A 13,844-nucleotide genomic window follows, 5' to 3' on the forward strand; every position below is an offset into this window, starting at 1 on the left:
CACGCTGACTTATTGAAAAATCACAGAATTATGAGCATATGAATCTTTATCTAAAGTTTGCTTCAAATGCTGAAGTCAAGCTCCTACATTTCTGAGAAATACCGCACTGTGTGATCAAAGGATCCTTCAAAAAACAAAAGGAGCTCTAAAAGCTCTTTTCTTCATAAAAATAACCATGAAAAGAATCACAAACAATTCTAAGTGGCTAATTGGTTTTACCAAGTGAATCTTATACAAGCAGAAACAACACTCAGTCTCAATCTCTTCTGAAGCAGGCAGTGGGGAGGAAACATAATGATATTCAATTTGCAATTCATTAAATGATGATGTTATCACAAATGATTACACAATGTCCAAAACAAAAAAAAAATCACTTCCATCCTAATTAATATTCTCCCAGTATCACTATATATCCATTTAACCTTTCTTTGTGGCCCTGTTCTTACAGATGGCCCTGCAAAAGAAAGGTTTTGGTACATGACAGAAGGATAAACAAATCTGAGTTCTTGCAAAATGAATAGTAAACCAAATCACACATTCAATTAACCATGACCAAAAACAGTTTGTCATTAAAGCTCACCAGATTAGAAACTGCATTTCAGTTGATTTAACAGCTACATGAATCTTTTGAAATACTCAGGGACCAGCTTTCTAAAAGCACACAGAATTATTCCAGTTCTGCTCAAATTAAGCAAGCCATCCTTGACCAGCACTTGCAAAAACCATGGATCCCAACTCTGGGATTCCAAGACACAGCACTCACACACAAATCATGCTGAAAACAAGCACAGTTCTCAAAGTCTAAGATAACATCTATCTGGACATCTTTTTGAAAGAAAGTAAACACCCATACTCTGCATTACCTAGAGTTTTAAAACAGGGTTTATAGAAAAAATCCAAGTAATATTTAGGGTAATCTGCATTTGGTGTGGCATTAATACATGGCAACATGGAAAACTTCTCAGTACTATGGTGTTCTGTTTTGAGTAAAACTTTCAGAAACAACTTTCAGGGTTTCCTTTAGCATAGCAGCTATTGTCAAGGAACAAAACCATAACTAGTGTTTTGTTAGGTTTACATACTCAGTATTGGAGTAAACAAGAAATTCACATGCTTCACATAAAGTCAGTAAATTAGTTTTATCACCAGGATTTTTCATGGGTTTTTCAGAGTATTTCAATTCTACTTTTACTCTACTCCAACAGTTTGCATATAAAGTACAAACTTCTCCCACTCATCTAAAATGCTCAATTTATATTTCAATTACAGCTATTTTAATACCAAATCTAACTACTTTCCCCACTGGCCACTCAACTGATACATTAACTATATGATTGTTCTATGTTTTTAAATTAACAGGTTTACTTTTATTACAATCAGTCTATACTTAAATATTTCACTGGCATATCTTCATCAAGCAGGGAGTAAGGCAAAAAGAGAGTGGGGAATCACTGCTCTCCACATTAAGAAACCCAAAAAATCCAGTTTTCTCTACCAGTGCAGCACTATTCTGTCTGGGGACTGACTTTAGGCTGCAATAGCAGAAGAGCCCTTTCTGGTGTGTGCTCTCTCCCCAGGCAGCCTGCCAGCAGTGCACTACCAGCAAACCTCTTTAAGGAGAGACAAGCCCTTAGCAGGAATTCCCCACAGGAACAAGCTTGCAACTTTGAACATGGAAAAAACATTTCCTTTCAAATGAAAGTGATTAAGTACATCTTTTTGTAAGACCTTCTGGTCTGGACAACTGAGAAGCTTCTATCTTGCATATAAAAATAAGTTTTGTCATGCCATTACCTGAAATCTGTAACAACAAACTGCAGATCTTCACATACCCTTAAATTCCAAACAGACATTTTAAGATCAGCTACTTCAGCACAGATTAAGTTTTACTGAGGAGAACAAGGACTTCACTGTGTTATTCCCACACCTCTACAAACTCAAATGACCTTCCTGCAAGTTGGAAATTGCCAGTCATCCTGGTCACAGCTTTCCTCTGGGAATGTCCCTCTTCCTACACCAGAGTGAAATAAAATCTCTGTTTCATTCACAGCTAGAGATGGACTTGACACGTGCAATTACATTCACCAGAAAAATTCAAGAGCTGTGTCACATTACTGGGGCAGTGCAGCACAGACAGTGCACAGAACTTACTGCAGGACAAAGTGGGAATAAAACACTAACTCAGAATTTTCATTTGTTTTGCAGAGGTGTGCATGGCAACACAAAGGAAGAAAAAATCCTAAATTCAAAATTTGCATTGAAAAATCAAAATAATCTATAATAATTAGTTAATGCATATTACTGAAGTTTTGGGCTAACAGTAATATTAAACAAAGAATTGAAATTGAAATAGGAGATAGGGATGAGTACTAAATTACAATATTTTTTTATAATCCCCTTGCAGAAATGTCATCTCTTGAGAAATTCTTGCAAATGTGCAAAGGTTACTGATGCACTCTCTCTCACCTAATAACCATGAAATAACTTTATTATTAATTTTCAGAGAGATAAGGCATGTTGTTCTTGTAGTTAAATAGTTATTTCATGGTTTTTGAACAAGAAAATACACGTCACGGTATCAATGTACATGAAAAACAGCCAAAAAAAAACCCATTATCAGAACTATCCCTCAGAACATTTGCATATAGACAAAAAAACCGACCCAAGTCTCCTAATTTAATTTTAATGTGTGGGGATTTTTTTTTTTTTCAAAATTGGGCTAATGACTTTCTTACAGGCCCCTCCTACTCATGCACAGACATGTAAATACATTTCACTGACTTGAATCAATGCACAATGTAAAATTCCTATGGTATATCAGTTACAATTAGATCCTCTATTTTTGAATCTTTTTCAGATAAAGCTTAATAATATTTTCTCTTACAACAAGTTCATCTGATATCCTTAGTATGGCTAAGTACACATAAGTCATTCTAAGGTCTCCACCATGTTTTCCCAAGCAAAGTGAAGTATTTTCAGTAGAGTCCAAATTATCTTGCATCTTTCCTCAAAAGTTTACTTGGGTGACTTTGATGCCAGCTAAGAGGGACATTAGGAGAGCGCATTAGCTAAGAATCCAAAGATAGAAAAATATCAGAAACACAGTATCAAAAAGTTATTTAGATTGGAAGATTTCTCTAAGTGAGTGGAAAGAGAGCCAGGCCTTAAAGACCCTTGAGCTGAAAAAGTAAACATGGCAAAGACAGTAGATAAACACAGAAATCCTTCTAAGATACAACACTGAGCACTTAGCAATTAAACAAAAAATCTTTAGAATTATTTACTAAATGAGATTAAAATTTACAGAATTCTACAACAATATTTTCAGATAATCTCCTTATAAAGGACAACTGGGTGCCAGGTAAAAACCAACAACCTTTTCAATGGATGGATTAATTAGTCATGTGGCCCCAGAACTGAATGAGTCATCGAGTTGCTAATGAGATAAGGACAGGAAGCTTGACACCTCTAAGTCAAGAGTTCAACCGGTTCTCCTCAGAGCACTCTCCTGCTGTGCCCTAGATTGAAGGCACAACACTGGCTTTCCTCCTGCTGAAGGGACTCAAAGAGCCCCATAAAGCTCCTTACAGAGGAAATCTTGGCCTGAAAGTAGGACACAAACATTGCCTTTCTCTAGCAGTGTCCCCCACTAAGGCTCTCCCAGCCCTTGGGATAAAGAGGAGGCATCCAGGACCATCAGCACTGCCCTGCCCTGCAAGCACAGCCTGAGAGAGACATGGCCTCACTCAGAGGCTTCCCCACAAACAGCAGCACTCAGACAAGGCTGAAAAATCCTGTTATCAGGGACAGAGACTTGTCATTAACATTAGGGGCCCTTTGTGCACTACAGGCAAGTTCTTTACTCAGGGACTTTGCCACTTTGCTGTCATTGACACAGCTGGGTCTCCCACCCCTGACTCTGCTGCCAATCTCAAGCAGAACAGTGTCGCCACACCAACCTTGGGGGTCTAGGCACAAGAGATGCAGTGCAACCAAAGATTCAACTCAAACTTCAGGGGTGTCATTTCCAGCAGTTCTGGATGGATGGATGCCTTCTGACTGTTCATATTTATTTATTAAAAAGGAAAGAAAAATAACCAACAATATCTTGACCATGGCCAAAATTCATTGTAGGGTGCTGGTCTGCCTGCACATGATAAAGAAAGAAGCCCAGTGCAAGTTGGGCAATAGGAAAGGCAGCAGGAGGCAAAGCACAGAACAGAACATGGGACAGCAGGATGACACCAGGAAGACAAATTGAGGTGGGAGAAGGAGATAGAGAAAAGCATGCTGCACAAGAGGACAAACAGAAGAGAAAACACAGAGGGAAGCCAGAGGGTAGAGGCAAAAGATAACAAGAAAGAAATGAGTGGGAAGTTAAAAGCAAAGACATGAAGAGAAATAACATAGCACAGATGAGGAATAAAGGAAAAGACAGAAACAGATATAAAATATATATATACAGGAAGCCCTTTCTGCTAGAAACTGCTTCTTATCAAATTCAGACAAGAAACACTTCCAAAAAGAAGAGCTCAATTAAGCATGGAAAGTTCAGATCACCTGAAACTTCTGAAAGCAGATGAAAGAAACTACCTTAAATTATGAAGCAGGATTTCATCCCAAAGTACATTGCCCCTGCTCTAACAGAAAACTTCTCAATTCCATAATACTTTAACCCATTTACTTGGAGAAGAACAGGGCCTACTTCTGTCAGTTTATTCAATGATTAGAGACTAATTATTGATGAAGTAGAATTCAGGCTTAAGTTCATCACTCTGCGCTGCAGTCCATGCAGTATACACAGTCATGAGAGAACTACTCCAGTTAAAACACAGAAAAGAGGATCCCTTCCTCCTACCTCTCCTGGCACACATCAAAGACACATCAAGGTGTTTTAGACAAAGGATGACACAAATTTTCCCTTAGAGCACAGGGCTATAACCCTTGGCAAGTGGTCAAGCACAGCCCAGTCTGAATTTGATTCTGCACTTCTGCTTTGTTTGAATGCATTGTTTTGTATCACTCACTACTCACACCTCTGGCCTGACAGAGTATGACCATGAATCCCCTGAGCAAGGAGGCAACTGTAGTGCACCCATTATCCCAGAGAGAGGCAAAAAGGCCAAACACAAACCAGAATTTGTGCATTCAGAACACAAAAAGACATACCAAAAAAAAACAACAAAGGAAGGAACTCCTATTCCTACATCATTGCTTACCATCTGCTTAATTCAGTCACCAATATACTGAAAAAGAAACTTTTCTTGCTTCCCTAAATTATCATAAATACCACATAGCATGCTGCTGGCTCTGTCACAAAAACATCAGTAATCACAGCTTGCAAATCAAAGACAAGTGACCAACACAGAAACACACAATGGAATCATCCCTGCACCATCAGTTTTCTATAAATAGTCTACTGTTCCAAAAGGAAGGGTTTGGGACCCTCTCACAGACCTTTATCTTAAAATATTTAGCATTAAAGATAGACTCATTTCCTAGAATAAATGATACCTAAGACACAGCCTATATTTTAAAAATACATAAGGATGCATTTGATTCACTATTTGTCTTAAGACACATATACCTGTTTCTTACAATATTTGTTATATATTTGGTTATAAAATTCATGTTGCCATTACTACTGCAACGTATAAGTGACTTTGTGTCAGAGGCATCAATGAGAAAGGGAGAACATGGCTCACACAACCAGTTTGGGTGGTTGATACAGGGTCAGTGTTCCACTGGCTCAGCCACAGGCAAAGACAGACCCAGAAACCCTCTCAGGTTTCCTTTACAAGTCTTGGAAACTCCACCATACAGGCTCTGCCTTCTACCTCCCACCCCAGAGAGGAGGGAACACCTGCTCTGCACATACATCCTTGCACTGAGGTCACCACTGCAAACTTTCCAAGTCATAAAGGATGAACACTTGGTCTGCTCAAATTCTTACCTTTACCTTGTCTTGAGCTCAACCAGAAATGAACAAGTTTACATTTCTAGTTCCCATTTACCAGTGTTCCATTGGTTTTTCCTGAGGCTGATTACAAATTTTGTCTATTTCGTATTCATAGAAAACCCTCACTTGTATAAACACTTCATTTTTCTGTTCACAAATTTAAAAAAAAAGAGTCATTTGAGCTAGCTGATGGAAATCAATTCATCTATTCAATTCAATGTAGCAGCATTGAGAGAACCAAGCCAGATATAATATCCATATGCAAACTAAAATTTATGAAGATGAACTTGAATTAGAGCCAAAGGGGCAGCTCCTAGCAAGACCAAGGGAGCCAAAATCCTGCCAGAGGTTCAATGATGATTAATATTTGGTCTGTTCACAAACCAGAGGAAAGGTCTGAACATTATTAACAGAATAATCCCTACTCCCATTGTAAGACAGTCCTCTCTCCAGCACTTATTGACACAAGCACCTCAAGCAGCAGGAAACACAGGATCCAACAGGCTCCCAAGCAAGCCTGAAGTTTTCTCACTCAGCTCTTCTGCTGTATTCCCTCATAGTGCTGGAATCCACACTAACCAAGGAAAACTGTCAGTGAAATTCCAGAGGAGAGGCATGGACCCAGACCACTGGGTAACATATTTCATGGTAGAGAACTCCAATCATAGGAAAAGCCAATGCTGCTCATTCCAGAACTATTTATGTTATTAGACTGAACACACAGGATGTGTCTGTGTGCTCCCTTATTGAGTTTAAATCTGTCCCAGCAGCTCAAAGTACATAGCCAGTATAAATTCTGCTCTTTGAGCAAACTTAGTGGAATGACTCAACTTCAGGATAAACAGGATGCAAATTTAAATGAGAATTTGAGATCACTTAATGGCCAACTAAACTTTACATACATATAATTGGAGGAGTTCAAGAGCCCTTCTACTTAAAATAGATAAGGTTTAAGAATTTCTTACTAAAAGAAAAAAAAAGACACCAATTATTATTCCTTAGACTAGCCTGGCCATATCAAATAAAAAAAGAGAAATCAGCAGGGATGAAAATGTCCATTGTCTTTCTAAATATTAGCACATTGTAGAATTGAAATTGGCTCAGAAACACCAGACAATAACCTAACAAAACTAATGCTAGAAACATTTTTCAAAATTATTAGCCTCTGACACAAGTAACTGCTTTACCCTTTTCATGTAATGCTTTCTGAAATTAGTTATTAGCAGATCTCGGGGTGGACTGACAGCTATGGAGATTTGTGCCCTGAATTTCTCAGGGGAAAAAATGAAAATCTGTTGGTTGGCTGGATACACAGCTGCATAACTCTTCCTTTACACTGACCTAAATTATTCTGCCTTTCATCAGCAATTTTTATTGTCCATATTTACTTAATTGCAATTAAAAAGTCATCTGAACAAAATTATTACTTTTAGAAAAATAAACATACACACCACAAAATTATGCAAACAAGTCCATAAAATAGAAGACCTCATATCAACCCCCATTTTCCAGGTAAATGAATACAAAATTATATCAACTTCTTGGTACCCACTTCTTTATTTCATGAACTTCTTTCCCATTCAAAAAGTCACATGCAGATTATGAGTGCACAAAACCACTCTTCTATTTCAAGATGGAGTTTAATATAAACAACAAAATCATTACATGTAATTCAATATTTCCCTTGACAGCCTTTGTAGGTTTTAGAGAATTAAAAAGAAAATTTCGATTTTATCTTTTTATCTTTTCAAGTACAACCCTAGTATACTATTTTCAACCAAAGAAATGCATCTCTGCACACCACTTACTGCAACACCATCCCTTTTTAAAAGATCATTTATACCAGCAGTGATTGCTTTGAAAATTCACAGTGATGTTCCTATCACTTTAAAATGTATTAATGCAAAATCTCCCACCATTCTCTCATTAAAAATTAAAATACCCAGTAAAATAAACAGCCAAATAACACCATTAAAAACTGCAAACAGAGCAGGCAAGTGCACTAGGAAAGGCAGCAAACCTTCAAGTCTGAAACAAGTGTCAGAAACAGTCACAGCTAGTCAATATATGTAAGTAATCAATATAAGCAATGGAAACAAATTAAAACTTTTTTGCCACACAAATGTATAGACATACACAGCATATCAATGCACATTTCTTTCCAAAGATTTCTACTAATAAAAAACCTAATTTTGAACAAATGACAAAGTAACAGTTAATAATGGGGGGGGGGGGGGGGGGGCGACGACACACAAAGCAATTCCAAATACATTTTGTATAACACTATACACCAATTTCTTTTGCTGAAATCACCTATAATTGGTGCAATCTCAAATACTAGCAGTTAATCACATTAAAAACACAGCAAACAAAAAATAAAAATTCAAGATTACTTACCAAATTATGATTAGTTGAATTAGAATCATCTTCTGGGAATGGGATGTAAACAGCTAAGGCCACACAATTGGCAAAAATAGACAGTAGTATAAATATGTCAAATGGTCTGGAAAATCTCGTTAAGGAACTCATGACTTATGAGTATCAGCAAACTTTTAAGTCTAGTTCTCCATTCCAGCATCAACAATGGTAAAGCTTTAAGGCAATCTTTTGACTGATAACTCTGACAAACACTCCATCACCTTTAGTTATAGCACTATATATACCATATTATTTTCCATCACAATGATCCTTCAACGTCCTCTTCCTTTTGAAAAGAGTGAAAACTATTACTCATGCTGTCACAGAGCACTTTACATTAAATTCCAAAGATGAATATCATTATCCACTCTTAAATCTACATGCAGGTCATCATAATGGACAAGGAATACTCATGGAGCTGTTCTGTCCTCATATAAAGGTTTCATAAATATACATTTTTCCAAAGGAGGAAAACCATTGGAAATCCAGTTCATAGCAGGATATGGGAAAGATTCCCAGAAAACCACAACTGTTCTCTTACAGGAGAGCTAGAAAGCTGTGCAATTGTCACAGGAAAGTTCTGAGCCACTCCACGTCTCTGACAGTTGCATTCCTGAATCCTGGCTTTGGCCAAGCCAGATGAAAGTTTAGGTGTGTTGAGTAGAAAATAGAATATAATAGAAATAGAATATGGTTGGCTTGGCAGCCACACAAGGAGAGGCTACAGACTTCCACACTGACAACAGCATGGACTGCAGCTCTGCTTTCTATACTAGGGCTGGACAACAGCAGTGGGAACCTGGAGATTCCTTCTGTCTTCCAGAAAAAAATGTCTTCCTTTTCTTAAAATTCATGCATATGAAGTTCATCCTTCAGTTCATAATTGATTTTCCTTTCTCACAAGATATTTTACTCTTCTCAATGACCAGAAACATGGAGGTACCAAGATGAGCCTATCTGTCGGAGCTAGGAAAAGATGTGCTTGGACCTCAGCTACAATTTTTGGCATCCTTTGATGCACAACTTCTGGATACATTTCCATAAGAGTCCAATAAAAGACTGGGGTAAGAGTACTAAATATATTCAAAAGCATATTTTTGCCAGTTTAAAAAGTTCCCTGCGAAAAAAGGGGGGGGGGGGGGGGGGGAGGGGAGAAGTCTTACAAAGCCCATACGTCCTATAAGATATGTTACATTTTGTTTGCTGGCCTATTAAAAGTTTGTCACCTTGAGGGCCACTTCTATGTCTACAAAGCAGATCAACATGAACAGCTGCTACATTATGTACAAAATAAAGTTACAACAGCATTTTCCAGACTGGATACCATCACAAGACTGACAATCTTGTTTTATGATGTGGTGCTGCTGGGACAAATTCTCGCTGAGTTATTCCACTCCAGATCCATAGTAATTTCATTTACCTGACCTTAGCCAAGGTGAGGCCAATTTACTGAAATTAGTTGGACTTCTACCAGTTTAAATGAAAGAAGAAGCCATTTCACTATCTTTAATTTGCAATTGAATTTTGTACAAAGAACTGAGAAGCACCAACCCCATAAATGAGTAACAGCTCTTATTGCCAGGTTGGCTGTTCTGTTTATAGTAACAAATTGAGTTTTACTTCAGTAATCTACTGTCTTGACCAGCTGTTTCCCATTACAGGGATGTTGCCATGGTTAATATGCTAACATTTTTCTCCTTGTACCCCAGCAAAACTATTTTCTATTTCAAAGCTTTTCTTGATAATTAAATAATATACTAAACCATCACGCTATCCATTCTGCCAGAGAAATGCACATATTTCCACATCATAACCACTGAACTAAAGGACTTCCCATCACACAGGTCATCATGAACACAAGGCAGCACCTCTGCTCTCCCACCTAGATTAACATGCTTCCAAATATGTTTGGTGGTTGACATAAGTTGTACAAGCTCAGAGGATTATTATATTTACAACACTTGTGTGTACTTAAAACATTTCCTTGGCTTAAGTAAAAATCTTCCCTACTTTTAGTACTGGGAAAACAATCTTTTTAAAAAGATTCCTACATCTGACTCATTTGCCCTAATGGCAGTACCCCAAATTGCAATATGGAAGATATAGGTTTGACATCTTTGGCCATCTCCCTAACACTGGATGGCTAAATACATTCCCATCCACTCTTCCTTATTTGGAAAGGCAAAAAATGCAATGCAGAGATTTGCTGGAATGTGATGTTAGCTTGAAAATGTTCCCCCAACTTCTCCCAGAAAAAAAGGAACAGCTATGAGTTCTCCTCTGACTCCGAGCTGCCTACTTCAGTAAATGATATTCGGTATCAACATGACACAAGAGACTATCTTTAACAGCAACTGAAGCCAAATTAACTCCCATTGACATTAATGACAGTTACCCACACATACAAGTGATGTAACATGCAAGTTGTGATGCTCCAAGAGATCCTGTAAAACAATCCCCTTGACATGATCAGAAAATGTAAGAAAATCATTTAAAAAGCCAACTGCAAGAAAGGATACTTCCATTCTACTAGACTAATGCAGGCTCTTCGTATTGGATTGTTGAGGGATAAACAGAAAAGGGCACGGGGTGGCCGACTATTGGACGTGTTACCCTGTTTTTTGCTCTTGGCATATTGCTGGCGTTTTCTTTGGGACAGAGATCCTACAGGCTGGGCTGTGGTGGTACTCATGTTTTGGGCAGCCTTTGCTTGTCTAGCAGCATCGATTGCAGCTTGCCAAGACAGAACAGTTTGCTTGGATGGTGCTGAACTGTTTGACTGAATAGCTGGTCCGTCACCAGGGAGAGGAATCCTGGTGCTGCTTGCATAGTTCACCTCTGTGGGACAAAAGAAAAAAGCACTGGTTATAATTGCTTTACACTAAAATGGGTCTAATCCAAAGAAAGATTGTTCTAAGACCTCCTGGCAGTGTGATGTTTGCATTACATACACAGATACATATGCATACACTTGTGCTGTGGTATATGCAATTGAACAGTAGAAAATATGTTCAGGAATCAGTTTTACAACTTCAAGATTGATGTAAGTATTGACACACAAACACTTCTCATTTTGACTCTTCCACTTACAATGCCTTTTTCTAAGTGGATGAAAGCCTTCCTGTCCTGATGTTTATTCAGTAAACCATACCTACCCTTTAAGATCAAGTTTGCTGTAGCACCTTCGCATTTACTACTATCTCAATTTATTTTGGTCAAAATAATAGTCGTTCCAAATTCTTACACATTGTTCAATTAAGAATAAGCAGCAAGGTAGAGGGGGAAGTTCTGTAAGCAAGTTAAATCTTGCCCTGCTTTGCATTCTCAAAGAAAAATGCGTGGATGCCTCCCACGAGCGAAGATCCAATACTGTCTGTGATAAACACGTTCACAAAGCTCTGCTATCTTGTGCACAAGGAATCACAACCACGGACCCATGGTAGAAGGATAAGCTCTGGTTCTGTAAAAGGATGGTGTTTGGTTTTGCGTCTTTGTGAGAATTTAAAAAATAAATAGCACCTTCCAAATAATAATCGAGTGCTCTTTATGCAGATGACAGCAAAGAGGCAAAACACCACCTCCTCGCAAGGATCCTTCCTCGCGAGCTCTTTGACTAGCGCAACAGTCTACTCCTACATGCACCTGTAGGAAGGAGAGGCTCCTGAGTGCGATTCAAAACTTGATGCCTGGGTGGGGAAAAAAATGGAGGAAAGGCACAATATACGCGCTGGGAATTCGGGCTGGCAAAAGAGATGATGTGAAACGGATCTACCCAGGCAGGGGAGGAAAGATCGCTCCCCGTCAAGCGGCAGAGAGGCAGGGAAAGCACAGCCCTCCCGCCCCAGACGGGGGACACAGACCACGGGAGCGCCGCGAACGCGCCTGGACGCGGCCGAGGCCGGCGCCGGCCCCCGCTCCGGGGGCGCGGGAGCCCTAAGATGTGAATGCCCTAAGATGGCTCCCCGGGATGGCGGCGGGGAGTGGGGGGGGTCACGGCGGGGCCCCCACGGAGCTCCGCGGGGAGCGGCCCCGGCGCGGCGAGCGCTGGCCAGCGGCGGCGCATCAACAGCTGGGTGACACGGGGGCAGAGCTGCCGCGGGGGCAAAGGTGGCACAGCTACCTCCAACATTTTCCCAAAGCATCCCTGCTTCCCCTCCCGCCCCCTCTTTTTTTTTTTTTTTCCCTCCCCCAGATATAAATGCAATGGCACAGCCATCTCCCCCGCCTTCCGCCTGCCCTTCGGGATGCCATGAAACGTGGCTCGGCGCAAATAAACCACCCACCTACTCATCTATCTATATAGCCATCGTCTTTTTAAATGGATGCTCGAAAGGGAAACAAAGCCCGGGTGACTGCGTTCCTCGGGGGCAACACAAACTTGCTGCTGATTGAGGAGGGAGGAATCATTTATAAACAACAGTGGGGGCTGTGGCAGCGCCGGAGCCCGTCGGCGGAGCGGATTAGCGGCGCGGAGCCCCGCGTCTCGCCCCCGTGCGCCCCGCCGGGCAGGGGCCGAGCGCATCGCGCCCGCCGCCCTGCCCTCGGCCCCGCCGCCCTCCCGCCCGGCGCGGGGCAGCCCCCGGGAGCCGCAGCTCCGGGCAGGCTCAGCCCCAGGTACACACGGATGAGGCAAACGCAGCCCCAGCCGCGTCCTCCCGCAGCTGATATTAATGGCCCCAGGACAAGGGACAGACGCGCATAAATGCACTCGCACGCTGGTCACACGCCGAGGGCAGCACCTTGTCCCGCCTTCGCCTCATCCCCTGCCCTTCGCGGTCCCTCCTCGAACACAGCCGCTCATTCCTTTCCCTTCCCAAACCGACCCCATCCTCAACCCCTTCCCTAATCCCCCCAATCCCCGACTCCCAAATCCCTCACAAATCCTCCCCCGCCCCCACCCTCCTCTCAGCCCCAAGCACGCCGCTGCCCTTGGTGGGCGCCCGGTCGGCTCTTACCTTCAGGGTGCTGCTCGGGCTGCGGCTGCTGGTGCATTTTTCTCACTTTCTCCAGCGTGTGAGAGGAAAATGAAAAAAGAAAAAAGGGCAGAGACGCCCCCCAACCCCACCCCGAGCCAGGTGCGCGCTGCCCCTGCGCTACCCGCTACCCGACCCCCATGGTAGTGACTAGAGACGTGCGAGGGGCTGCCGCTGCTCCTCCTCCTCCTGCCGCTGCTGCTTCGCCGCTGCCAAATCCCTCAGAGTTTGGGCCAACATGACACTCACATCCGGGTGACACGGGATCTCTCCATCCCTAGCAACCCGGCTGCTGCTGCCGCCACCGGCTCCTCGGTCCCCTCCTGCCGCTGCCGCCTGCTCCCCGGTCCCCCTCCTCCCGCCGCCGCCTGCTCCGCCTCGGCCCCCTCCTCCCGCCGCCGCTGCCGCCGCCCGCTCGCTCGCAATCCCCCTCCTCCCGCCGCCGCGGGCTTTAACTCCCTCGCTGCTGCCACCGCCGTCACCGACACCTGCTG

At 41.8% G+C, this 13,844-nt stretch overlaps 1 protein-coding gene across 9 annotated transcripts in view; it reads right to left on the bottom strand.

Annotated features, from left to right (window-relative positions):
* The window catches only part of CACNA1D (calcium voltage-gated channel subunit alpha1 D), a 168,952-nt gene extending 155,535 nt beyond the window's left edge, over window positions 1-13,417 (bottom strand). For all 9 annotated transcript variants that reach the window (XM_054281153.1, XM_054281157.1, XM_054281156.1 and 6 more), the window contains exons 1-3: window positions 13,333-13,417; window positions 10,897-11,215; window positions 8,357-8,462 (exon numbers count right to left, since the gene is read on the bottom strand). In XM_054281153.1, coding sequence (XP_054137128.1) covers window positions 8,357-8,462; window positions 10,897-11,215; window positions 13,333-13,369 — 462 coding nt within the window. In that variant the 5' untranslated portion in view covers window positions 13,370-13,417. The remainder of the gene's footprint in view (window positions 1-8,356; window positions 8,463-10,896; window positions 11,216-13,332) is intronic.
* Between the last annotated feature and the right edge of the window lie 427 nt (window positions 13,418-13,844).

Source organism: Melozone crissalis, unplaced genomic scaffold (assembly GCF_028551555.1).
Source record: "Melozone crissalis strain CALT ecotype California unplaced genomic scaffold, PUWL_Pcris_2 ptg000029l_1, whole genome shotgun sequence".
Taxonomy (NCBI): domain Eukaryota; kingdom Metazoa; phylum Chordata; class Aves; order Passeriformes; family Passerellidae; genus Melozone; species Melozone crissalis.